Source organism: Synchiropus splendidus, chromosome 1 (assembly GCF_027744825.2).
Source record: "Synchiropus splendidus isolate RoL2022-P1 chromosome 1, RoL_Sspl_1.0, whole genome shotgun sequence".
NCBI classification, from domain to species: Eukaryota; Metazoa; Chordata; class Actinopteri; order Syngnathiformes; family Callionymidae; genus Synchiropus; species Synchiropus splendidus.
In genome coordinates, this window is record NC_071334.1 from 31626576 (window position 1) to 31653574 (window position 26999).

The 26999-nt window shown below is 43.6% G+C and overlaps 4 protein-coding genes across 7 annotated transcripts; 2 read left to right on the forward strand and 2 right to left on the reverse strand.

Annotated features, from left to right (window-relative positions):
- Window positions 1-37: 37 nt before the first annotated feature.
- si:dkey-21c1.1 (uncharacterized protein LOC100150256 homolog) lies at window positions 38-4359 on the forward strand. The gene is made up of 3 exons (XM_053854439.1): window positions 38-541; window positions 784-889; window positions 3731-4359. The coding sequence occupies exons 1-3, from the start codon at window positions 525-527 to the stop codon at window positions 3980-3982; spliced, it is 375 nt and encodes a 124-aa protein (XP_053710414.1). The 5' UTR covers window positions 38-524; the 3' UTR covers window positions 3983-4359.
- Window positions 4149-8779, reverse strand: tepsin (TEPSIN adaptor related protein complex 4 accessory protein). Its single transcript, XM_053854438.1, has 13 exons — window positions 8676-8779; window positions 8165-8237; window positions 7862-7953; window positions 7702-7795; window positions 7575-7642; window positions 7407-7488; window positions 7261-7332; window positions 6974-7162; window positions 6710-6896; window positions 6078-6191; window positions 5931-6009; window positions 5727-5861; window positions 4149-5619 (listed from the first exon to the last, which is right to left on the reverse strand). Exons 1-13 carry the CDS (start codon window positions 8712-8714, stop codon window positions 5179-5181), a joined length of 1665 nt encoding a protein of 554 aa, XP_053710413.1. The 5' UTR covers window positions 8715-8779; the 3' UTR covers window positions 4149-5178.
- A 183-nt stretch (window positions 8780-8962) lies between these two features.
- ndufaf8 (NADH:ubiquinone oxidoreductase complex assembly factor 8) lies at window positions 8963-9976 on the forward strand. The gene is made up of 3 exons (XM_053865424.1): window positions 8963-9174; window positions 9782-9892; window positions 9956-9976. The coding sequence occupies exons 1-3, from the start codon at window positions 9094-9096 to the stop codon at window positions 9974-9976; spliced, it is 213 nt and encodes a 70-aa protein (XP_053721399.1). The 5' UTR covers window positions 8963-9093.
- Window positions 9977-10074: 98 nt separating this feature from the next.
- On the reverse strand, window positions 10075-26683 carry slc38a10 (solute carrier family 38 member 10). Of its 4 annotated transcripts, XM_053887373.1 has the most exons (19): window positions 26450-26683; window positions 26077-26297; window positions 24506-24623; window positions 23936-23981; window positions 23754-23847; window positions 23511-23654; window positions 22151-22275; window positions 18558-18660; window positions 18298-18480; window positions 17655-17766; window positions 16322-16428; window positions 16097-16250; window positions 14733-14903; window positions 14190-14324; window positions 13929-14117; window positions 13771-13857; window positions 13383-13403; window positions 13021-13161; window positions 10075-11964 (listed from the first exon to the last, which is right to left on the reverse strand). In XM_053887373.1, the coding sequence occupies exons 2-19, from the start codon at window positions 26164-26166 to the stop codon at window positions 10715-10717; spliced, it is 3270 nt and encodes a 1089-aa protein (XP_053743348.1). In that variant the 5' UTR covers window positions 26167-26297; window positions 26450-26683; the 3' UTR covers window positions 10075-10714. The 4 variants fall into 4 exon arrangements, with proteins under 4 accessions (XP_053743348.1, XP_053743315.1, XP_053743326.1 ...); XM_053887340.1 differs by lacking the exon at window positions 22151-22275 and adding an exon at window positions 21589-21713 and having other exon boundaries at window positions 13929-14324; XM_053887351.1 differs by having other exon boundaries at window positions 13929-14324.
- Window positions 26684-26999: the final 316 nt, after the last annotated feature.

A 26999-nucleotide genomic window follows, 5' to 3' on the forward strand; every position in this document is an offset into this window, starting at 1 on the left:
GATGGGCGGGGTTTATCAGTAAACGTAATAACTCGCTTAAAACTGGTTGTTTGCCTCCTGACGCTCTTTCATAAGCATATACGTTGGTCTTGTTTTTTTTTTTTTTTTTAAACTTGAACTGCGGCTCGAGTCCAACAAATGGTTAAAACGGCTGCTCGACGGAAGCGGAAGAACTTGTGCGTAATGCAGCGTCCGAGTAGTTAGCTCGGATAGTTAGCGTGACTGGTCAAGCTCCAGCTGTGCCCCTGTCACTGTCCGCTCTTGGATTCGGAAAGACGATGGCTGTTTAGTTGTCGTCGACGGGACCAACCAGAAGTGAGGACTGCTCTGCGGTGGTGGGTTGAGCTTTTTTTTGCCGTGGATTTATGCTTCAGCCGGCTGAAGCTCGCAGAGTCCCCTCCACTTCCTGGTAAGATGGGAGGGCTCTGGTAATCGCCAGTCGCCTGGTTAAAGAGCTGGAGAGAATCTGTGAATTCAGCCACCCAGAAGTGCCAATCCTGCTTTACGCCACACAGACACCAGCCATGCTGACTGACAACAGGTATGACCGTCCGAACAGCGGCGACCAACATTGACAACATCACTGTCTCGTGCCGTTCACCACCATGTTACAGCTGACGAATGTCGCCTCTCTAGCGCTTAAACTCTCTGGCTGGGAGAGTGAGTTTCTATTTTTGGTGGTGGATGTGTAACTCAGCCCCTCCACTCTGCATCACTGCCTCGGCAGCTCCTCAAGAACTCGCAACGCTCTGGTCTTCTTCCATGATTGTTGTGTTTCCACAGGAAGCGTCATCATAGCTGTGACAGTGAGGAGGAGCGACAGCTGAGTCCCCAGGCCAAGAGGTCAGCGCTCAGTCCCACACTGCTGGTGTCAGACTTGGACTCTGAGGTGAGTTTGGCTTGATACCCACCTCACACAATAGTAACTTTATCGTAGTATTATTGAACTTTAGCCATGACTGATGTTCTCTGTTAGAATCATGGGTGAATTTGTGAGCATAAGGAACTTGTCCAAGCATCTAGCAATCGCCGTGGTTGTCAAACTTGTTCCCTGTCTCTCCTCTCCACCTGTCCAAACCATCTGAAGCTGGTCTGCATAACTTGGTCCCCAAACCTTTCTCAATAATTGGTCTCTAAATCTTTTTAACATGAGCTGATGGGGATGTCATTTGTTTGCGTATCTTAAGGTACGCTCAAAAACAGGCAGAACTTCACGTCTTCTGTGAAACACCAGACATATCAAACCTTGAGAAGTTTGTACTCCGCCGCTTGGGCTTCCCGTGACGACGGTCACAGTGGATGGAGAGGAAATCACCATTCAGTAAAACTAATTTATTGACATTCCACTTTACTAAGTATGGAGCGACGTGTCCCTGAAGCTGGTGATGACAGCAAAAGAGCAGCAGTAACAGCTTAAAGCTGACAGCAAAATTGTGTTGAATATAACTGAATTACGGGCTGTAAATACTGTGTGTCACACAGTATATGTGTATATGTTTGTATTAAAACAATTTAAAAAATAATCTAGTTAATTAGAGAATTTTTGATTAATTAATCTCAATTAATCGCAGTTTAATGGTATAAGAAAATTTGCCACAATATGTGGCTTCTTGTGGCATGTGTTACTGAATCAAATGATGGAGCCATACATACATACATTTAAACAACAAAATATTGTTTATTTTGCATCAGTTTGACAATAGCACAATAAATCACAATGGTGGCTATGTTCAAGTTTTTATATCACCTTATTTACAGCTCTTTTAATGTCTTGAAAATATTTGTATAAGAATTTCAATTTCATAAGAATTTCAAGTGCATTCAGAGTAGTGGAAACCCTGGCCATTGTGTAGTGAAAAATATCCCTGAACAAAAGCAAGCAGATGCTTTTGTTTGCTTTTGTTCAGGGATTCCTCCATGTTTGTTGTTATTGTTATCATCCTAGCTGCCATGTGTCTTGTGCAGCAGTGTGGTCAGTGGACCAGGAACTCCTACACTCACAAAGGTTCTGTGTTGTCTGGAGAGAAAACTGTTAAATTAAATTAAAATGATTAAATGTGATTAAAATATTTTAAGATTTTTTTGTTGTAATTAATTAATCGTAATTAACTCGTTAAAGTCCCACCCCTAGTTAAAACAAATGTGTACAAAATAAAATGCAAAAAATCACTACACCCACAAGATGGTGCTGTCACTGCATTTCTATAGCCACACGTACCACTGTAAATGGTGGATTGGGTTGCCAGACTATTCAGCCAAATATTTGCTGCAGCTTGTCTTTGAGTCAGAGCTACAGTGTCTCAACCAAACATCATGGCAGGTCACACTATTCTCCTGTTGAGCTTCCCTTTCGCTCTAGAGGCGCCCATTCTGTCACAGATCACACCTGATTCCAACTGGTCCACCCTGCCTGCACTCTCTTCTTCACTTCTTTTCATCCCTCTTTGTCACTCTGCATGACTGATCCTGACTGATTTAGGGCCCATTTATGCTCGATGTTGCGGATCCAAACGGAGCCTTCTGTCCATGCTCTGTGTTCAAAGTACCACTGGAGACCGTGGGGACAGTGTTGCTGTTACTACTCTATACGTAGCTCTCATGAGAGACGAAGACATAACAATGGCAGAAGACCGCCGTCCTCCAGTCGCAATATATTTAATGGCCTCAGTCACCATGGTGGTCTTAGAGTTTGTTGTTGTCATAAACTTTTGAGTCGGGGCTGCTCCCCCTGGTGGATATAATAGTGAGCAGCAATAGTATGGAAGCATGTGGTCTGTGATGTGATGGTTGACTTTTTTGAAGTGGACGGGTGCAATTTTGTACATGAAGGGAGAATAGATGGGCCTTCTAGCACTGTTAGTTTGTCTTTTTGCAAAATAACTCTTATGGGAAGGTGTTGATCAACCTTACATGACATGTCAGAAGTGGGATAAGGAACAAGTGGTTAGGGGCTGATCTGGATCACCGTCTGGTTCCTAAAGGATTCACTACCGGGACCTATTTTGTCAGCACTTCTAACTCTACAAATGGTTCCCTGCGTCTTTGACATCACAGTTGATAGTTTGGTCCGGATCATGGTCATATTTCAGATCTGAAGATCCAGATGGTTTTGTATATTGGGTACTGTACAACTACAAATCACGCAAGTTGGAATGTAATTCCTGAAGATGGAAATAGGTGTTGATATTAGGCAGATGTTGCTATGAAACACGTTAGGGTTGATAAGTGAGTGGGATGTTGACTCTGATTTTTGTCCTGTGACTGAGGTTTGCGCTTTCAGTTGTACACATAAATATGCATGAGGATGTTTTGTGACTCATAGCATCGAATGTCTTCAATGACAAGAAAATGCCATTCTCCCCTGCTGTGTTGAGACACGCTGGGTTCAAAGTCTCCCACCATTGCACACATGGTTCGGCCTCCAGTCCTTCACCCTATTATTTTTTTCCGCTTCAACCGATGGCGTATTTGCTGCTGGTTGAGTCAGATGACTGCTTGCTCATAAATACGGGATGACAGATCCATATGTAATTGGTTATGAAGTTATTACTGTACACAAGAAGAAAAATCAGAAGAGATGAGAATCTGACTCGCTACATACCTCCATCCCTCGCCATAGATCCACGGATTGCCGCTGGTGAGGCATCATGCACACGCACACATACATTTTGTATGAGGAGTAGAAACGTGGAGAATGTTTTATTTACAGCCTCCGCTTCTGTCTCCACAGTCGTCCAGCAGTGACAGCAGCAACGGCATCAGCAGTCCAGAATCAGCAATAGCGGCCACCTCCAGGCCGCCCATCCACAGCCAAAACAATTCGGTCTTCTCACTCAGTCCAAAGCCTGTGGACGCCCCCACCCCCTTGCAGCGTGGACTCCACGGTGAAGGCAGCAGCTACTCCTATGACTCCATCAACAGAGTCCTGAGAGAGGCGCACTTCAGCAGCCTGCAGAGCAGAGGACATCCAGGCTCCACATGACTATGAGCTCATACCTGTCCTTCTTCGTGGCCACTTGATGTTGACTTCAGTGGCACTGGCCCGTCCATGGAGGTCTGTGGCAGGGGGTGAAGCGTGGGGAGGTTTACAGTGTGAGGCACGTCCCCCACTTCACCGTGTACCATTTGTGAAAATCATAAGCACATCTGCCTTTCCATGGCCCAGCCACTGTGGTTTACTGTGCAGTGTTGATCTGTGTGTGTGTGTGTGTGCGTGCACGCACTGTGTGCACTTTACAGAGAGCGCGGCTCCTCTTTACATGCGTGTGTTAATGTGTGGACATGATCATTGGTGCTAATCAACAAAGGTGTGATACTAAGTGCTGACAAGTGAAATAAAGAGATGCACTTTACTCGCCTTTATTCATTTGTGGCATATGACTTGTGTGTGTGTGTGCCATCAGGAGTGAAATCTCATGTTGACCCCTTTGCTTTTCATGGACAGGATGAACTGGTTCAGTTGAGTTTGCAAACGAAACCCGGGTGTCGCACCACTGCATTTTGCAGATAACATCATGTGGACTTCACAAATCTCCAGGTATTTGAGGGGGTCAGCTGGTATATTTGCATCTGAACAATAGCAGAAATGAATGTCCCATCCATGTTTGACACTTTCTACCTCTGGCGTCTGATCAAGCCTGAGTCAAACCAAGGTACGACTTCTTGTAAACATCAGCATTTCCACTTTTCCCAAAATGTTTATTAGGCAAGTGATCATGAAATGTACTGTCTCAATGCTAACTGCAGACTTCACTGGTCCAAATGGAAACCAAGTTTTCATCCTGCAGCACATGCCCCTCTCATTCCCAATGAGACTTCCCAAACATAAATACTATAAATTACCAGGTAACATTAGTACCCATGCTAATGGAGGTTAAACCCAACTGAAGTGCAAATGGAGCTTTTCCTGCCCCTGCAGAGGTGCACGAGTTGTTTCCGTGACCTAAGAGTTATCCTGAGATAAACTGTCGTCGCAGATGCATGTTAATACATTTAAAACCAGCAACCACTGATGACCACACTGTGCTTGTCAGAGTTGCTGACTCCAGTTGCTCCAACATATGGCTTCCGGGGCGAAATGCAAATCAAACTAAGTCAGTATAACTTTCCAGTATTGATGCAAGGTCGAGTAAAATTCTGAGGTGAAATATTTGACATCATAACGGTTCTGGCTGGTGGTCAAACGTTCAGAAATGAGAAGGCTGATGGTTGGTTGCTGACGTTGACAGACGAGTCCACGGCTGGTTCTTCCCTGACTGAGTCTCTTTCGGCGCTGCCAAACTGAGATCTCTCCTTGCTGACCAACTCCATACCACGGAACAAAGAGAGTGTGCCAGCACACGCCTGCTCCCCCTGAGGCGGGTCTGTGTTGTATTCCTCTGCGCGATGAGGTTGGTCTCCTCCGTGGTCAGACTCTGCCTTGTCTGAGGAGCAGCTCAGGTGACTGACATGTAAAGGTGACACGTCAGGCCTCATCAGATTATGGCCAGGGTTGTTCGACAGCAAGGCATCCGAGTAGGTAGGTGTGAGTGCAGGAGTCTCTTGAGAGCTGCAGCTGGCAGCTGGCTGTCTGGTTAAATGTAAAGGTCCAGGCACCAGAGCCTCAAACTGTCGCAGGATCTGGTGGAGAAAATCAGAAAACATTTGTGCATAGGTGAGTCTAACCTTTAACATCTGCAGACTTGCATGTAGGAACGGCCAGAGCTAGCGCGCCACCACTTCCTCACCTTGGTAGCCTTGTTGGCCACGGCTCCAGGAGGCCCCTCACTCAGAGCACAAAGCTGCCGTTGTGTTACTCCAAACATTTGCTCCAGGGACAAAAGATCAGAGGTCATGAGGCACGAAACAGCTGAGAGCGCCCGCTGAGGGACGAGAGGACTGTAAAGGCTTGGGTTGGACAACACCGCAAGATGCTCAAGACGCAACTTTACCATCTTAATAACGTGAGAGGGCTCTTGAAGTTTTCTAGCCAGCAACTCCAGCACGACTTCGCAGTTTAGTGTTGAGCATCTGGGAGGAGTTAAAAAAACATTCAGACACAGGCGAGGAAAGCAAACTCTTCACCGTCCTTCACCGACTCTTTCACGAAGCGCTGACTCTCCTCCCGCGACAGGAAAACTTTGGAGCCTTCAGTCAGCCCGTTGATGAGCGCCATCTCCTGGACACAGTCGCCCAACTGCAACGCTTCAACTCTGATGAACAGTACACGCAGCTCAATAAAAATGTTTGTACATTATTTTCATCCAATTTGAGCAGACGAGAAATCAAACTATACAAGTAACTTACGACCTGCTCGACCTATGTCCAGGGCCAGCAGATGCTTTTTTTTTTTCCATTCAATGTCTGGCACCGCAACACATAGCAGCCCAGCATCGCGTACAACAGTGACAGCAGCACAGTATCCCAGCATCTCACTCTTACACAGCCATCTACCACTACAGTAGCACCTATAACACTCGGCTATTTTGAATGGCATTCGACTTGCGTCCAATCTGACTTATGACCAGTTGGTCAGAACTGATCTCGGTCATAAGTCAGATGTTACTTGTAGTTGCATTTAGTAACACTACTTCTCTTGTAATAAATGTCTGTAGTATTTCAACCGATTATCATTTGACTTTTAAGTTGGGTGTATATACACTGTATATGCCACTATTTAGGCAGCTGGTGTCATAATGAAGATATTTTGATATATATTTGAAAGACTCACCGCTCTGACAGGTCTCCACCGCTCTCCCTACTGGCCCCTGACTGGCTACCGGTGCCAGCAGACTGGCTACCCACTGAGACCTGACTATTGGCTGTGATTTCTTGCGAGGAGTTTTGAGAAGAGCTGTTGCAACTCTCAGCTTCCTCCCAGCCACCTCCGACTTGACCTGGACTTCTCTGGGTCCCTCCTGAAGTGAAGACACAAGGATGCGAGTGTTGAAGAAGCGTGGCTGCCCTGGTGAGTCCGACCTCAAGTACACCTGACCTTTTGGTTTGTGGGCAGAAAGGTTATAGGCACATGCTGGTACAGCCACCTCTATTGGCGTAGACGGCGCCACTATTGCTCTGTAGTGGTTGTCATGGAGACGGATGCCCTGATGCTCCGTAGGAGGGAGGACAGCACTGGCCACAACCTCTGCAGCTTTCTGAATTTTATCAAGTAGTGAATCAGTGGCTACAGAGGAGAAACAAAGAACCATTTGTACTATGGGCTACAGCTTAAAGCATGACCCAGCATCACAGTCCCAGTAATGCATGTGAAATTTAACAAACCTGATCCCTGCTTCGCCGGGTTGTAACCAAAGCCTTGCATTCCTGTTCTACGAATCACACCAGATCCCATGCCTGGATTAAAAAACAAGCTCAAGCATTAAACTTGAGCATCACAGTACTAAAAACAGTGTGCTTCAATTACTCACCAGTGCTCAGGGAAGTTATATTTGGCGGCAGGTTGCCACTTTTTATGGTTACAGGATCAGTAAACAGCAGCCGCGCAACTTCCTGAAGGAGCGCTCCAGTCAGTCATCACATGTTAACATATTCACAGGTTTTGTGAAAATTAATATTGAGCTGGAGCCAAAACAAACCTGCGCTGTGTTTCGCACTCTCTGGTACAATGCTGTGCCATGTATGGGATCAGGCGGGCCGCTGTAAACTTCAAGATTAAGAGCATTAGGATGAGACGCCTGAGTGAAGTGAAGAGTTTAGTTCTACCTGAGGCTTGCTGGATGAAAGTGGAGTTTCTCCTCAGCTCTGTGAGGAAATTATTGGAACCATGACCACAGAGGTGAACAAAGATCTTTAGCACCTGAAGGGCCAGACCACAGAAGGATCTTATTATGTGCAACAGAGAAATACCGAGGCAATTGCTCACCTTAAGTTTGACATGACATGATTCTACCTGGAGCCTTTCAAGGAGATACTCCAATAAACACTGATCAGACCCTAAAGATTCTTGGGAGATTTCTGAAGAAACGTTCCAGTTAAGGCCACAGCCGGTTATTAACATGGATCTGATTTCATAAAAAAACAAGGACTCCTCTTGATAGTAACCAGATAAAGACATAGATGCCTCATGCATTCAATGTTGTTTATAATCAAGAAAACTGTCACAACAACACTTTGTTACAACAGATTTAATATATTAACAGTAGATATAATGTCTGAAAAAGGATACTTCCGATCTCTTGGAAGAGATAACCAGGGCAGGGGTTTTCATCATCTGCTGTAGCCTTCATAAGAGTTGGGAGCTGCGTGGAAAGAGCACAAGGCATCAGTTGAAATAGTAACAACAAAAACAACAAGAAGACAAAATCTGTCAATTCCATGCAGAAAAACTGTGCTCTAAAAACTTTGCGAATTTAAATGTTGCTGCCGCAGATACAAAAGACGTGTCTGGATTGGAAATAACGAAAAAGCAGGTCTCAAATGTAATAAAATAATAGTTAAAATGCATTTTTAAACGTGTACTAAGATGAAGCAACTCCTAAAATCTGTTGTCGCGATAGTACAGCTCAGGCGCAAGTCCAACGGAACCGACAAACGTTAAACATGTGTTTTAATGTTGTTAGCTTCTGTTAGCATGTTAGCAAGCTAACTCCAAACAATCGCCAACAGAACAGAGGGGCCAAATGACTTTAGAAACAAGTGATATTTTCAGAAACAAAACAATAAAATATAAGACTTACTTTCTGCAGAAACGCTAAGCGCTCCATAAATGTAGCCATGATTTAGCAAATTCGACAGCAGGCTAGACATCTTCCTGCTCAGAGCTGCTGAGACGGGTAGGTTGGGCTGGTGTGACAGCTGGCCAATCAGCGAACGAGCTTTCACAGCAACAAATTCAATTGGTCGCTTGGTGACGTCTTCGCTTGGTTAACAGCAAACCAACTGCTTCGTACAGTCACACACGCACGCGTGAATTTGACTGACAGGGTTATCAGCAAATCAACACGAATCATTTTCAACCATCACTGAGAAGCGTCAACATCATGGCGAACATGGCACTCAAGGACTTTTTCACCGTTCGTCTAAATGTTTTGCCCCAATGAGTTGGGCGTTGTTGGTTCGCTTGTCAGTAGTTAGTCTAAAGTAACAATTGGCAGCATGTCTGGGCCGAATGTGTGGACTCGTAGCCGAGAGAGAATGCGATTGTTCTCAGAGCTGTTCGCACAGTGTGGACCTGAGGTGAGTGATCAGGATTTATGTGCGAGGCAGTTATAATCCTCATTAGCACATCGATACGCTATTATTGTCATATTGTCGTGTAGTTTCATTTGTTATAGCATGATATGTTTTTTTCTGTTTCTTTCTGCAACAAACAGTTGTTTCCAGGCATCGTGTTGTGCAAGATGTTATTGTCAATATTTCAAAAATAAGCTCATGCGTATCATGTGTGGTGTATTCAGAACAACACTGGCCATCCTCATTGTGCAGATGTCAGACTAGAAGTGTTATTTGCCGTCACTGTTTTTGTTGCAGAAAGCCTTCATTTCCGTCATGTAACTAGAAAGTTCATGTTACAACGCAGACCTCCGCCAAGCCGCTCATATGCATCGACGCTGTGATTTATTATTGCATTATATTTATTTATGGTACGCAAAAGAATTTGTCTACACGTATTTGATCAATATATTTCGTATTAAATATGACTATAACGTTGACCTCAAACGGACAGCAGACGGCAGTGTTGATACGAAGCTCCTATAAAACACGTTACAGGCAAAGAAGAGGCAAGACTATGCGGGAGTCCCTAACATGCTGTGGTGAATCTTTTATGCAATTCACATTTCAGGCAGCAACATATGGGAAGTGCGTGGCAGCTACCACAACTGGCAAACAAGAGTTAAAGAAGGACCTCTGTCTGAAGGAGTTCGAGGCCTTAAAAAGATGTTTCACGACTGCGGTAAATCCAAATTGCACCTGCTGCTCATTTGTCATCCCCAATTATGTTGTTTGTTTCTTGTAGGCAAAGAGGCGAGGCAAGTGAACTGAGAGCTGGTGAACGCCAGGTGGATGTAAATAAACTTCATCATCAGGTGGATTTCCAGCTGCGATGCCATTTTTTAAAAATAATAAACAATGCGCTGAACAAATGAGTATGGGTTTATTTGTGCAGCAAAAATAGTCTGAGAAATTATATTCTTATTCACAGCAAATGTCCAGTATGTGTTCAAGTGCTAAATATTTCTAGGCACTGTTGACACAAGAACATTCTCAATGAAAAACAATAACAGCCTTTTAAACAAAAACAAGCATTGCTAATAAGGCACTCATAATATCATACTTCTGACAGTGGAATGCTCCATAACACAAACTGGTGAGTGTGAAGGCATCTCAGCTCAGCTCAGCTCAGTTCAGTCTCAACTGAAGGCACATTGTTACAGATTTACAACATTAAAACATGTCTAACCCAAACAAAAGAAGACGAAACACGACAGGACTGTATGGACCAGAACCGGGAGCAATTTACCACAATTTCCCAGATATTGGTCCTTGCATAGATAGATCTCAACATGTAGCAGTATCTCCAAACAAAACCAAAAATAAGTTAATATTTACACACTCTAGTTAACACTTTGGATGATCCCTCAGCAGACGGCCTTTTGGGTCTGCTGGTGCTCCGTTTCCCCCAATATCAAACGTACCAAAATCAATATGAGAAATATTTCTCAGTCCATAACACTCCAGACTGGAAGGCATCATGGAAGTGCTGATCTTCATTGTCTTACTTCACCTCCTTGTCCTTGGAGACCTGTCTAATCTGTCTGGAGTGTACCACTGCTCCGGCCAGCAGCTGCTCCTCTAGCGCCGCATGCAAGTCTGAGCCCCCCAGCTCCAGCAGCGGCTCCAGCCCGTGAACCCCTCTAGGGCCCTTTGCCAGCAGCTCTTCATCTTCACTGGGTCCTACAGCCCTGCGCCTTCTTTTTAGATCCGTCTCTCCCTGGTCCCTCAGCTTCTCCTGAGAGCCCTGAGGGCGAGCGCCCGCTTTGATGACCCCGTCCTCCTCTCTCTCCCCGGGGTTCTCCTGCCTAGCAACCTCTTCTTTGAGGTCTCTCCCTCCTTTCTTTAAAGCTTCACCACCTTCTCCTAGGACTCCCTGATCATTTTTCACGGCTTCCTCTGGCTGGTGTGGCCCCTCCTGGCCCTCTTGTTCTTTAATCTTCTCCAGGATCTCATTACTGGCCGGTTGTTTCTTCTGCTTGCGTCTCTCCTCAGCCGCCCTCTCTTCTTCCAATTTAACCCTCGCCTCCATTTCCATCTTCTTCTTCTGGGCTAAGGCCTTTTCCAACTCCTGCTGTCGAACCAGCTCTTCCTGTTTCTCCTTCTCCAGTTGTGCTCGAGCTAATCTAATCTGCTCCTCCTTTTCTTTTTGCTCTTTTTCAGCTCTCTCCTTCTCCAGCAGGGCTTTTGCTAACCTAGCTTGTTCCTCTTTTTCTTTTCTTTCTCTATCTGCTCTTTCCCGCTCCACCTGAGCCTTGAATATTCTAGCCTGCACCTCCTTTTCCTGTCTTTCCGCCTCTGCCTTCTCCAACTGGGCTCTTAGTAACCGAGCCTGCTCCTCCTTCTGCTCTTTCTCAAGCTGCTCCCTTTTCATCTCCTTCATTTTCTCTTCTGTGACGTCTTTCTCCTCCTTTACTTCCATTATTGGTTCCTTTGGAGCTGCAGGTTGATGCTTGTCTATCAGCTGCTTCCCAAGAGGCACTCCCCTCGCTCCAAGCTCACTCTGCTTGGCCTGTTCTCCTTCAGGTGCAGCTGGACGGTTGTTCTCCTTGTAAGGAGCTGGCTGTCCTAATTTAGCAGCTTCAGCTTCAGCTGGAGCAGGGTTCTGAGCTACAGCTTGCGGCTCGACCTGAGCTGCCGCTCCTGCTGCCGCCTCTTTGGACTGTTTCACTTCGGAATTTGGAATCAGGTCTTGAGCCTTCCCTGCTCCGCCATCCACCAGCTCTTTCTCTGCTTCGCCATCAGGAGCTCCCGCTGCAAGTCATTAATGTCATGTCAAGCATTACAGAGTGTAGACATTTAAATACAACATGATGCCTCAGAAGTGCTTAACTCAAAAGGGACAACAGTTTCAACCGGACTGCAAGATAGTGAAGTCATTCCAGAACTATAGTCTGGACCACATGCACTGGTCATGTGTAGGGGCAACAGTCACATGGACCTATAATAATGACCACCGTTTATGTTACATGCTTGAAAACTACTGTGCATAAAACAGAGCTGCCTTCAGAACACAAAATAACACTCACTTACAAACCTTAATGTTTTGTGTAAATCAATAAGGATACTATCAATATTTATGATTCACTGCACTTCACCCTGCTTCCATCCTTCAATGTCCTTCTTTTCTTTGTTCTTATTTGTGGTGGGGAAAAAAACTGGAGCGAATTTACTGTTTCCAAATGGAAACGTATTGGATTCTGTCGGAAATGACTGATTCAAATCACAACTAATAATGATGTGAAACATCTAACTAAATTAGCATTTAATACGCGACGCTAGCTCTTGCTTGTATTTCTTCTTAGATGATTTAAAAAATGTCTGTCTTTTCATGATTACTTGTGTGGTTCAGGGATCTCTGAATGTGATGCGGTTTGCCAAACAAAATGACAATGCAGACGGCACCTGAACACAATAGAGACCCAAGACACACTCTGCTGAACTAATAATTATTCTTTTGAACCCTGTACACTGCTGTATCGATACTTTAAATGTGTTTCATCTGAATGCATGAACACAACCTCGATGAAAATGTAAGAGAAACAACACACACCGCAGGAATTCTAAAATGAACTTCTTGCAGTGTGTTAAGAAACCGATCCTGGAATGTAAAATCAAACAAAATCTACATGGGAGTAGTAAGTAGTGGAAGGAAGGATGGTGAGGGACACAAGACAGGAGAACCTTTTACATCGGTCAGTGAAAAAGTGGTTATAGTGCAAGTCTAATAAAGAGTGCAGGTGAGTCTGTTAGCTTGAAAAGGGTAAATCTGAGCTGACAGTGGTCAAGGAGAAGAGACCTCATACGCACCAGCCGGCTGTTTCTGGTGGATTTCTTTGTGCTGCTCTTCTATCACAGCCAATAACTTTTCCTGCTGATCCAGAAGCCTCTTCTGTTGCTCCTGCTGCTCCTTGATCACCTTCAGCAGAATAGCGTGGTCCAGCTGGCCCTCTGCACACAGAAGGAGACGTCATGCTCTCAGAGTACAGAAGGCAAATCTCAGCGTTAATGGACACTCATCTATGTCTGATGCGAGTTAATGACGTTATACTGAGATGTCTACATCTATGTTAGAGGTGGGCGGCTAGGAGTCGATACATCTGTGTTAAATTCAATCATTACATGGAGAATTAAAGGTGTCACAGACAAAGAGACGATAAGGTACTTCATACCTGCAACCAGCTTTTTTATCACTGTGATAGGGTTCCGCCAGAGGAAGGAAGAGAAAGACAACAATAGAGAAGAGGCAAAAGTAAACAGAAAGTCAACCAAAGCCAAAAATGAGTCACTTGAGCAGCAAGGAGAGGAGAGGTAGATTGAGTCTGACCAATTTGTACAGTCAGTGATAGACAGAATTTGATGAGAATACTTAAGAGCAGCAGTGGACTTATGAACTGCAGGCACAGAAGGAGGGAGAGCATCACACCAACCGCTCTGCTTTTTTTGTAAAGGTTTAACTCAATATTAAACCAGGAGTGAGTTGTTTGTGATAGAAATAGAACACATTACTTTCACTGGAGAACAAAGCAGTAGGAAACATAACGTCACCATGCTTCTCACCTTCCATCTTCTCATCATTATTGCCTTTATTGTCGGCAGCAGGAGCCTCCTCAGCAGCCAGATGATGGTCACCAGCAGGGGGTGGGACTATAAACAAAAGTTGTTCAAAACTGGAATCCTTTGTTCTGAAAAGCCAAGCTCCCATCTCATGTACTCACCTTTCACAGCAGCTTCAGCAACTTTGTCCGCATGTTGCTCTGGATTCACCGCAGCAGCTGGCTCTTTCTCTGGCTCCAGTTGTTTCCCCTCGTTGATTATTTTCGGAAGCTCCTGCTTACTACCCGCCTCACCAGCTGGCTTCTCCACCACCTTGTTGGATTGGAGGTCCACTTTCTCTTTCTTGACAACTGCTTCAACAGGTTTCTCAGCATCCTGCTCTCTACTGGCCGCCAATTCATTAAGTTTGTGTTGTTCCTCACTTTGTCCCACAGCGGGAACCAGAGGTTTCTTGTCTGCCTCCAACTCATCCACGTTTTTCCTCGTGTCCACCTGGACCTGATCATGGGGGATGGGTGGTTCGTGGCGGTGGGCATCTCCCTCAGGCTGAGCAACACCTGTGCAAACCAACCAGATTTAGATCTCACTCCGACTTCACCTGGCTGTACAGCTGTTTTGTCCAATAAACTGACATTTAACACGATTTAAGTATGACATAAAGATGTGTGGTTAATTAAACTGTCAGTAACAGTAATAACAAAAAAACATCTCAAGGTGCTTCATTATCAAAATCATTTGCGCACACGATTTTTATCCAGATGTACAGTACATTAACAGAAAGTTTAAGGAAAGCACTGCTGTATGCCTTCTTCTTAAACACGTGCATACACTGTATCCGAATGAAGTTTTGATGTGAATTAGGATAGTTTCATTGAGTTCACAACTAACTCATTTGAGATCCATGTACAGTGAGTTGTAGCTAGATTAATCACCACTCGATGTATATGAGGCCTTGTTTGTCTCACCAGCATCTGGACGGTCCAGCTGCACCTCCTCCTCTTTCTTTCTGTCCGGTACGTCCACAGGTACTTTAATCTGAGGAGGTTCAGGCTTGCCCCCGTCGTCAGACTTAACCACTGCCACCGCTGGGAAATCTGGCTTTTCCACATTCACTGCCATTTCCTTTGGAATATTATCTAAATGAAGACATGATAGATCGCTCTAAAATATCAAATGAGACAACCATCACCACCTGGACTGTCATGTGGTCCTATCAAGGCGCAGGACATGACTCACATAAGTCAACAAGCAGTTCATCCTGACCTCAGTCTGGACCAGAAATGTACAGCTCCAACCACTGATCCAGTTTTAAAATGGTTAAAAGGTGAACAAATCAGAAAATTTGGAGCATTTACGGGGAATTGCGCGAGGAATACGATCATATTATTTGATGTGAGATCTGATGACGTATTTAACTGTTTACTTTGGAGATATAAGCAAAAACACCAGTTGTGAGCTTGTATGCTAGTGCACAAGAATGCTTCCATCTATCACTAGTAAATTGAATTAAAACCAAGCTGGTGCAAAGGAAAATCCATCTTCATTGAAAATGTAAAATATCAGTTATCACATGATCGTTGTGATCAAACATGGTCCCAACAATGACAAAATAACCCTTCTGGTGCCTGCGAATCATCCTGACAGAGAAAGAAGAAAAATACTACTAACAGCCAAGAAAATATTAGTGACTTGCTTGCTTGAAACCCAGCTGACCATAAGAGCATAACAAGCATGCTCAATTCTTGGCAATGGCGTTGTTGGCTTATGCAGGATTGTGCGTGGACCATAAATGAATCAGCAGCCTCCAAACGACCAAAGATTCAGGGCGACTTGCTATCTCCACTAGGTGGCAGCAAAAGCTAGCAGAAGCCGTTATAACGAAGTTTGCTTGAGTGTGTATTTGGCCAAAGAGGAGAGCGTACAGATGACTACATATAAAACACATCCCATCCTCAGCAACATTCTCCTCACACAAACAAACCACTTCCCAGCTTGAAACAGCTGGCGGGAGCTTTATTGCAGCCACAAGAGATAGGAGTATAGATGATGCTGATTTGCTTGTGGGGGACGGGTGGAGAGAAATCGGCAGAGTTTGAAGGGCATCAGCATTGCTCCATCAATGTCAGGCGACAGGGCTGTTAGATATTATCAGGAGGTTATCTGCTTCCCTACATGTAGGTCTATCAGCGTCCTATTGTCTGCAAAAAATAAAGGACGATGTCTCCTGTACTGCTTAGCAGGAAATACATTCAATCGGCACCAGAGACGCACCTGGCCTTGGATGGCGTGGCTTAGCATTTATGTGACCACTTAGGCAGAAGTCACTTACTGGGGACATTAGGGGGGTCTGGAAGTTGCAGGTTGCTCTTGCCCGGTGCAGGTGGAGGCGGAGCTTGGACTTTGAAGCCTGGACTTCTGGCCGAGATAGACAAGGTGGTGAAGGTGCTGATAAGTAAGATGCCCAGTCCGACGCAGAGCACAAGCTACGGGTCAGAAAACAGGGACAGGGTCAAAAACAGGAAACTTTTGGGAATGCAGATTTTAAATCAATAACCTGAGCAATGAGACTGTTCTTCTGGATCTTCTTATAGATGAGGGCAGGGCAGATGAAGCAGATGAGGCTGCCCATTGTGGCTCCAGTGAGGCCCAGAATGGTTTCCACTGAAAAACAGGCATCGGATTAACTCTCTCGGTCCTGCCTTTACATGAGGTAGTGTAGTACTTTTCTAGCCCACAATGGTCAGCATCAATCATCAGTAGCTCAAGGAAGGAAAAACAGCGGACATCCATCTATCCATCCATCCATCCATCCATCCATCCATCCATCCATCCATCCATCCAAACCAGGGGAGCCCAGACTTCAGCCTGTCTGTTATTCTTTCTCTCTCTGCAGTAAGTTCAGAAAAACAGGCAACCATTTGGCCCCTCACTTGCGATTATATATGCATTTCATAAGCTGCAATGAAGTCAGGAAAACTCCATTCAGCTAGACGTCATGGTTCTTCACTTTCGCCACTGTGTATACGCTGCAATGTTGGATCTACCAGTGCTCCCTTTGCAATCAACCAGTAGCTGGTGATCGACATACTGGGTCGAAAATGACGGCCAAAATTACATTGTATTGTGAGCAAAAGCACTGTCACCATCTCATACAACCGTTTCAATGCTAACCTAATTTGTCCATGAAATGTTTTTTATTAATCACTCAGCGTAAGTGGAACATCCTGCTGATACACCGCAAACAGACAAAAGGCTTAGCGCTATAAATCGTGTCACTTATTAGTGACAGTGTTCAGAGTCTTCCATTCATAATGAATGTTAATTTAGATCCAATACTCCAGAACAACGCTCCGCTGGCAGCACTTAGTTGTGGTCTCGGTGGACAGAACTGGCACAGTGTCAGGGTTTGAACAACACCATTAATCCAAGCGACAGACACCATATTGTCTGCTGCAGATTTAGTGTCCCTTCTCCAAACTCTATTAGTGTGATTGGAAACACAAAGCGCCCCCCAGAACCTGTGCACAGTGTGTCCACATAATCAACACACCGGCACTCAGACACCGTAATTCAGGATCCAGTTGTGAGCAAAAGTGAGTTCAAATATTAAAGTGTACTTTCTGCTGCATGTGTGTTTGTGCGTGTAAAACCTTTCACGTCTTGGACTTCTGGAATGAGATAAAAAAAAAAAAAAATAAGGGCAAATGATTTAAAGCCAGTGACAGTCACTGACTTGTAAAATCACATTCGCATGTATCGTAAAGCTCTGGATCGACTCCGCCCACACTGGGAGGTGGGGGGAAGGCTACACATGCCCTTCCAGATCTGGGCTGCACACACTTTCAGTCCTGTCAATCTGCGCCTGATTGCTCACACAGTCAACGTACCGTTGGGGATGAGAATGCCTCCCAGCATGGTACCGAACACAATACAGAGGGTGATCATTTTGAAGCGCAGGGGAGGCATGTATCCACCGGCAGCGAACGTCCCATCTTTCTGCTGAAAGTCAAAAAAGATTCAAATATGCCGTCGAGTCATTATTCTCTGTGGCAGTACTTTCATTTCAACACAAATTTCTTTTGCAAGGTTGACGCAATCTGTCTACACTCCAGTTTCAAAGGTTCAGACTTGGATTGACAGACATTTGCCCTGTATGACATAAAATCCACTTTGGGATGACAGTGGGACACGTTGGACAGTTGACATATACTGTAATTGCTAGGTTTTAGCAGTTTACTGTATTTCCATTTTTATTTAATGCTGGCATCAAGGTCGTTCTGACCACAGTGGAGTGGCAGGAGCTAATCACAACAAAAAGCAAATGTTTATTTTTATGAAATAAATAGTATGACGAGTATGAAATCAATAATGAGTCTCCACACCTATTCTCACAGTCACAGCATACACACTATGGACTAACTGGATGTATTGGGAAGTATTTTTAACCATTCATTCATTCATCCATTATATGCTTCGAAGGGTTAAATAAAGGCCATGACATTTCTAAACTAATGAGCATTTTTGTGTTACCTGCTGTTCAAACAGCATGGTGTTGATGGCCTGCCGACACGGAAGGATCATCATGGGGAAGCCAACAGCCACGGACATCATGAAGCCCACGCGGATCATCTCTGTCACCAGGTTGGAGGGAAAGTTCATCAAGACGTTACCGGCGATGGTTTCCGTGAAGCTGACGTAGCCGAAGAAACCAACCTGTCGGGAGGGAGAGCGTTAGGAGCATGAAGGACAGATGTGCTATGTAGCACGTGTGGAGATGTGACTCCACTCACGGTGATGTAGAAGATGGTGACGACGTTGAGTGACGAGGTGAAGATGGTGCTCATACGTTTGACAGACGGCTCGTCCAGGCTGTCGTAGGTTGGCAGGACTTGCCTGAGAGAGACGGACCATGCAAAACACTGTGTGGTGCACCATTCATGGCTAGTCACAGAAGACAATGACAGTTGCACTCATGTGCTGAAGATAACTCTTAAGGCAGTAGAACGTAAAACTTCCAATTCACTTTCAATGCATAAGGAAAAGCTACATTTTGGAATTGTTAATGACAATCCCATGTCAGACTGCTGACGGAGTAGTTGAGACTCTTTAGAATGAAATAAAAAAAGTATACATCAATAAGTGAAAATACTAAACCCAAGAACTAAAATGTGTCAGCCCTAAATACATTTCAATATTGAAGCAAATTGGGAGCAGTCTCCAGCACATGAAGGTGTAACACGCCGCTTTCTACATGCAGAATTCTTTACCAAAATTACTCATAGAATTAAATGAAATTAAACATTGGTTTAGAAAGACAAATTACAAACAAGGAGGTTGGACGGAGATGATGGTGCAGCAGTGAAAAGGGAGGAAAGGGTGTGTTAGTGTGACATATGAGAAGAAACTAAATATTTCTCTTTTTACTTGACCAGTGAGCTGCAATGATATCTAGAAGTTCCTAAGTCACCAAACTAAAGAGAGCATAACATTCAATGAGCAGAACAAACTGTTTTGCAGACATCTGTGCAAAAAAATACTCATTATTAAAGCATAAAAATAGCACAGCAAATAATCTAAATCAGCCATAATTTCATTCACGAAATGATCACACCATATGGAACAGCACTGTAGAAGCCTTTACTTGTTGCTTGTCAGTGCTGACTCCAAAGACCAGAGGTTTCTATGTATAACCCCAAATCTCAACAAATCAGTGAGCACATGCTATAAAACGTTTATGAAGATGTGTCAGTCAGGACAATAAAATTAGCTCAGAGTTTAGGTGGACAGCAGCATGGATCGGGGTCAACTTGGCTACACATGTCTCTGATTGAGAGCCGCCTCGTATCGTCCGGACCGTCATCCAAAAAAACAAGAGAGCCAGACGCCATCCCGCAGTAATGGTGATGCAGAGTTATGTTTTCAATGAAAGTAAACACATTTGACAAATGTAATAAAATTTTCCACAGCGCTGAGAGCTGTTTAATCAGCCCGTGCGTAGATCAGTGTGTGCGTGTGATAGCTGTGGTGTGTTGATTAGCGGTTTGGCTGACGCTGCTTGCCATCTAAAAGTGCGGCCGTCTCGCTCCCTATGACTAGGAGCCAGAAAAAAAAAATCATGCCAATTATCACTCAGCAATGGGAGTAGGAGCGTTTACACACAAAGCACACAGTTCCTACTTTCTGACAAACACACACTATCAGTAACATGCTGCAATTGTCTGGTTACACAATTGTGAGTCCAGTTCTGATATCAGGACAGTCACCCACGTCACTTGACCCGCTATGTTCTTAATGGTTTTTATTTCATATATTGCTACATCAACAAACGCATCATTATCCATTATATACCTAGAGACAGCGCATGGCATGTGTTCATAGCAATTGTGCGCGTCAATAATATTCAGACTGATTCAAACTGATAATTAGTCAGGGTTGTCCTGCCGCAATGGTTTGGTTAAATGGTAACATGGTTTTGACACAGATACAGCATTGGAGGATGCACACACACACACACACACACATATATATATATATACATATATATATATATATATACACATCTACATATATATACATATACACATCTACATATACATATACATATATACACACAGATATACATATATACATACACACACACACACACACACACACACACACACACACTCACACACTCACACACACTCACACTCACTCACACTCACACACACTCACACACACTCACACACACTCACACTCACTCACACTCACTCTCACACACTCACACACACTCACACACACACTCACACACACACACACAATAATTTGAATTCTGTGTGGCCCTTTCAGATTTATATCAGAGTCCCCTGTTATCATACACTGCAAATATCAAGCCACCCTAATATCAGCTTTGGAAGTACCCATAGGACATTGATGCTAGTGCTAATAACAATAACAAAGTGTGACAGGTACATTTGTCAGATACATTTATCATCATGACTTGGCTGAGAAATGACTGAACACATTTCCCATCCGCACACTCTCATTTGCATTCCTATGCCCAGAATACATAAGCCCACATTAGTGAACAGAAAGAGAGATCACGAACAAGACAAGAAAAAGATGGGACTCAAAGATGCAGATGGCTTATAGAAGAGGTGAGTGCAAGAGTGGTGTCAACCCTCTTATTTTTTTCAAAGGGTGGTCCAAATTATGATCAACTGAAATGGCACAGGCTCTCTGTCAGGCTAAGCAGTGTTTTTACAGTCTACCATTATAATTATCAACTTAGGGGGTTATGGTGTAATTCTGTGGCTTTAGACAGGCTCCAGTGGAATTAGCATGCCACACCAAGGAGCACTTTTGTGTAAGTGAATAACGCATTCTGTAACTCTAAATATTGAGTAACAGAATGTGGTTTTGCAAAGAGATGTGCATATAACACACAGCTTGTTGTTTTTTTAACCCAAGCTATATATATATATATATATATATATATATATATATATATATATATATATACACACACACATGAATTGCTTAAAGGAGTAACACCCTACACTGCAGTGCATGGTCACTACCATTATCTATGTAAATGTCTTTTAGAAAAAGCGCTGAACAACAAACAGCCAGCAGGTTAGCTCCAGATTGCAATACTTAAGGATTGTTGCAGGCTTCCATGCAAGTCTGTTAGGAATTACACCATGGTGCAGCAATTAAGCGTCAACTTGCCGCTCTGGTTAGGGAGTGGGCTCTGCTCTTCTGTTAAAAAGCTTCCAAGTTTATTTGGATATTAGTCTAATGAAACAGCCCTGTGCAGGTGGAGGCGGGAGGAGTACTTACGACTGACAGGCGAAGGCCATCCCACAGATGGGGAGACAGCGAAACACACCCTCCCAGCGCACCACATTGACCTGCTCTAGCCACCAGCCGCTGAGCAGCCCGTGTTTGAATGAGGACAGCACCATCTAAGGGGAAGGAGGCGTGGCGGGTTACAGCCCAAACCAAGTATATACATGGGGAGGAAAAGGCACCAAGACCAGAGAGAAGGGCTGCACTCATGCCGTCGCATGGGATCATGAATGAGGAGAGAAAACCAGAAGAAATGAAGAGACAACAGAGTGAACCAAAAACCTGCAGGTGTTAGGTCAACATAAGTGAAAAAACGCTCTTCTTATTTGTCCAGGGATGCATAACCTGCACAATGTCATATCCACTTCTGATCACCACACACACATACACGCATGATGCTGAGCCCAAATCCAAAGCAGAAGATGAGGATGGATGGAGAAGAAGGATAAAAGTTGTGTGGGAAGGGAATGTGGGGTGTGAAGCTGCAGGGACATCAGGCTTGCTATCCAACCACCTTATATACAGGAGCTAGTGGTCTCCAGGGTTTACTTACGGGTGACAGCAGAAGGTTGTGGCGATAATGGGTAGGCACTGAATGACACCCTTGAAGCGCCAGAGGTGGACGTGCTCCATCCAGGAGCCCGAGATTATGCCGTAGCGCAGAGACGACAACACTATCTACAGCACAAGCAGCAGCAGGACAGAGGGGGAGCAAACAAAAAGACGGGGTGCAGAGAAGGAGTGATAAACGAGAGCACGGTGAAAGCAGAAAAGGAGGACAAACATGGTATTGAGAAGGGGAAGGGAACACAGAGGGCAGGATGAAGACAGAAGTGTTACTGTTAGAAGGTGGCGGTCTGGACTGGGAGGGCCAGGGCTGGATCCAAACAAAAGTATACTCACTCAACGAATTAGCACAACAATAAACTTCATTTCACAACTTACACAGTACCTGTTTGGGGGACGGGAGTACATGCAACAAAATCACATTGAAAAGTCAGCAGACTACAATGACTGGCTGAATCACGTCAGGTAGAAAACTGGTCAAATAAGTGTCGCAATACAAGGAACCAGGACATGAGCTGAATATGATTTGAAATGTAATAGCTAGCTAACGATAGAAAATTCAACACTAATGTGTAAAACTAGATTTGTGTAGAGTTAAAAAAAAACATTTCTTAGTTACAGTAACACTAGCCATCTGTTATTGAAGGGTTCACTCTGATGTCATCACAATACCTTATAATCATTCTCTATCACCTATTCGCGTTTTGGAGTAACAGAGGGCAGGAGTCCATAACAGTTATACAAACAAGGGTACATCCAAAAATCACAGTCACATTTTTTTATTAAACCCCTGAACATCTGAACATAAAGTTTGTATTTAATGAAGGTTGTGACCAATGTCTTATATGTTTGATTTGATATTTGTGACAATAAACAATAAGTCCAAGACTGCAATTGAGAAATGATGGAGCATTAACATTCGCATTGATTAAAGATACATCACTGTATACTAGATGCAACAGTCCTTCACAATCAATTGAAATTGAATTCTACTTTATCAAAATCTACTCTGCAGCTCTATAAATAATGCTGGACCGGTCTCTAGGAACTGAAGCAAAATGTTATGTGCATAGACGGCCATGACCTAATGTGGACCGTGGGTTTGGATGACGTAAGGGTTGTTAGACTGGTTTGGTTTGTTGCAGTCACTCAACAAGAGAGCTCTTGGACCTTGTATTATTGGGCCAAAAAAGGACATCTAATATGATCTAATCTCACTGAACAATGCAGCCCAACATACTCTGTATCAACATACTATACCATCAACTCACAATTTTGTAATCATGACTACATATCAAATAAATGAAACCAAGTTAAGACAGCACTCAGGTTGCAGCTTAGCTCACCGTGAACATGAAGAGAGTGTAGAAGATGAGAGCCATGGCAGAGAAGGACTGGATGGATGACATCATGTTCCTCTGCAGACTCAGAGGGAGGACGATGAACAGTGACACAGCTATCAGTAGAACTATGCGGAAACTGCCTGTAACCTTGACAGAGACGGAGACACTTTAGTGAACCTGCTGTTCACATTGGCAGCAGCGAAGAGTCAGATTTGAACAGATGAATGAATTCGAATGATGTTGTACCTGTAAACCCAGCAACTGTGCAAAGAAATTAGATCCCAGGTCTGCAATGACGACATAGAAGGCAATGCAGGTGCCCAACATCAAACCGATCATGCTGAAGACGTGAAGAAGCAATTTTTTAACAACAGTGTAACAGTTACTCACTTTGTTTCTGAATTTTTTTTACACAAAGTTTTACTTGCCTGGTTTCCACCAGTGTTTTCCCTGCTTTCCCATATGCATGGAAAGCTGCAAAGTAGACACATTACTTTTAAATTCACTTTTGAAATGTCTGTGAAGAAAACATTGCGATTATTGTTGGTAAAAGCAGTTTTTATTTTCAGTCACGTAGCTAACTTTAAATCAAATTCCTGAGAAGAAAACTAAATATTGTTCAGAAACTGGTTTTACGCAATTCCCCTCTGAGCAGAAGGGTTTTTCCCACAGGATTTGGCACGAAAATTAAGTTTATTTAGGATTCCTGTATCAGCTGAACTTTTGTGCTGTCAACACAGAGACACATTCTAAGCTGCAGTCAACTGACTTTATTTAGCATGTGATGCCTTATATAAGCATTAAAAACCTCTGATGTGATCAATGTTTGTTAATGAATTTCATTTTGTAGATGTTTTTTTAAACTTGTTTTTTAAAAAGTCTTTTAAACTAACATGTTGTTGCTGTACATCAAAAACAAGTGAGTGAATTGACCTCCCTAAACAACATATATAAAGATGTGTATTTTCATTAACTATCAAAAAGAAAAGTCTCCTCACCCAGTCCAGCATAAGTTCTCCTCTTGGTATTGCTGGCCGTGTGCACCAGGAACATGCAGGACTTGTGGGTCATCCAAGAGCAAAAGAAGAGCAGCAAGGTTCCCAGCACAATTCCACACTGGACACAGTGAGGGTACAAAATACCAAGTAATGTTTGCAATGATCCAATCCCCACACAGCTCAAGTGCCATTGTTTTGTTGAACAATTAGATTGAGATAAATAAAGGCTAGAAATGAACACTCACAATAATTCACCTCTGTATGTCAAAACACTAATATCCTCCATCTAAAGGACCTGTAACATGCAAAGCTGACTTTTCTGGTATTTGCATTTTCTCAGCATGTGAATTGCAGATTTAAAATAGATATGACTAATCACAACACAGGGGCTAAAGTTAGGACAATGAGCAGAAAACAGTCTGAACTCCAACAGCACAGAAGTCAAGATCTGTAAATTGTTTTATTTAAATAAACTAAATACAGCACTCAAATGATACCTAATATTACACGTTTAAAAATCCTGACATTAATACTTGACTTTGTTTGACTGCATTTCCAGTCAGGGTTTGCCGCAGCATTATCGTCCTACTTGGCCGCACCTATCCCCTCCGTGTCCCTCCTTTATCACATGAGTGGTTGTCTTACCCTCCTCCTTTTGCCCGCTACTTCATTTTCAAACATTCTTCATCCAACATGCTCCAAGTGTGCCCTCTTCATATGTCTGAACCACCTGATTCAAACCTCCCTAGTCTCCATACTTGTCTACCTGAGCTTTCCCACTCATGTACTCGTTTGTAATCCTCTTTGCTACTAACTAATTATTATTCTATATTATTATATCTATACTCAACATCCTCAGGGGAAACGATGGAATGATGGTGCACTTTCAGCATTCCCTATCTCTACCCACTCTTCATCCTCTTAAGAGCTGCCCTCCTCTCACCCACCTCATCTGTTCTCTCTCATTCATCATCTTAATTCAAATCAACAATAAGACATTGTCAAAATGTTATGCCAAAACAAAAGATAAACTTTTCTTATTCCAGTATTTTTGCATTTGAACTTTGTAATCTTAATTATGGGGAAGAATCATCTTTGATCCTCTGTCCAAATGTGACCTTCTTTCTATCAGCACTACCAAGATTGATCCACCAAAAGACATAATTATCTCTCAGTGGCAAAAACAAGCAACCAGGGGAAAACAGTGGAAAATTGAGGTCAGAGAAACAAAAACAAAATAAATAAATAACAGAATCTTTTACTTATATACACACTTTATGCATGTGTGGAGCAGAAGTCGTCAGAGACTAGTATTAGATGTCAGGATGGTCAACCGCTAGTGCTTCTTTCCAGAGGTTTGCAGGTACTGACCACTGCTGACTGAAATAAGCCATCAGATTTAAGCAGCAAAAGAATCTCTAACTCGGAGCATAGAGTAGTTATGTTGTTACGATCAGTGTGCGTCTGAAATTCTGAACTCATTTTATTAGGAGACGTTAAAAAAAAGCTGACATCCAAAACAACACTATGACTTATCACCAGAAAGGTGACGGTGACTGTAGATGACGCACCTGTTTAAAGCAGAAGGGCATGGTGAGCACGCTGACCCCCACGATGCTGTTGACCACATTCATGATCAGGCCCCAGTTAGACGCCGTCATCTTGCAGCTATGCTCTTATTCTCCCCGGTGAGAGCAATCTCAGAACAGCACACAAGTGTCGTTCCGTCTAATCTGCGCTCCAACAAGAGGTTCCGTCTCAACTGTAACTCCTGTCACTCTGTGACGTGGCGCTTCGGAGATAAACACAAAGCCGAGATTAAGTTAAAACCACCATATCTGTTCTGCAAACGACATTCCCGTTGAATTTTAGTTAGCTAAAACATCAACAACATGTCACCTATAGCACTGTTGCATTAGAGTAGCCAGTGGAATCGATAGTTACCTTCAAGTGCCCCCCCTCCCCACACTTCTGTTTACGTGATCATCTGTAGTTTACGTATGGTAATGAAACGTAAAGACAAAACCCGTCAACGTTTCGCAGAGAGAAAAATATACTCAGAAGATATCCAGGGTGAAAATAATACAAAAAAATGAAAAGAAACTTAAGTCCTCTCAGGTTGTTTCTAGGCGTCCATCCAGGAAGTGGCGACAGGATTCGAGCGAAGAAGACAGCCTGCAGCGTGAACGACCTCCAAACATAGTAGCGCCCCCATGTGGTTGAATGATGACAGCATGTGTCGACGTCAATAACTCAGTGAAGCATTGAAAAAAAGTACTTAGATATCAACTTGTAGTATCTCTACACATTGCGATTTGATCTGAATATCAGCAGTTAACAGTGTTTTAGCATTATTTCAAGCTATCTATCATCATAGACTCGTTGAAATTCTTTGCTGAGGACCTTGATATAAAAAATCTTGATGTTGATGGAGCAGAGCCAGATGGCAGCCCTCTCCACCCCCATTCATAAGGCAACTCGCAAACTCCATTAC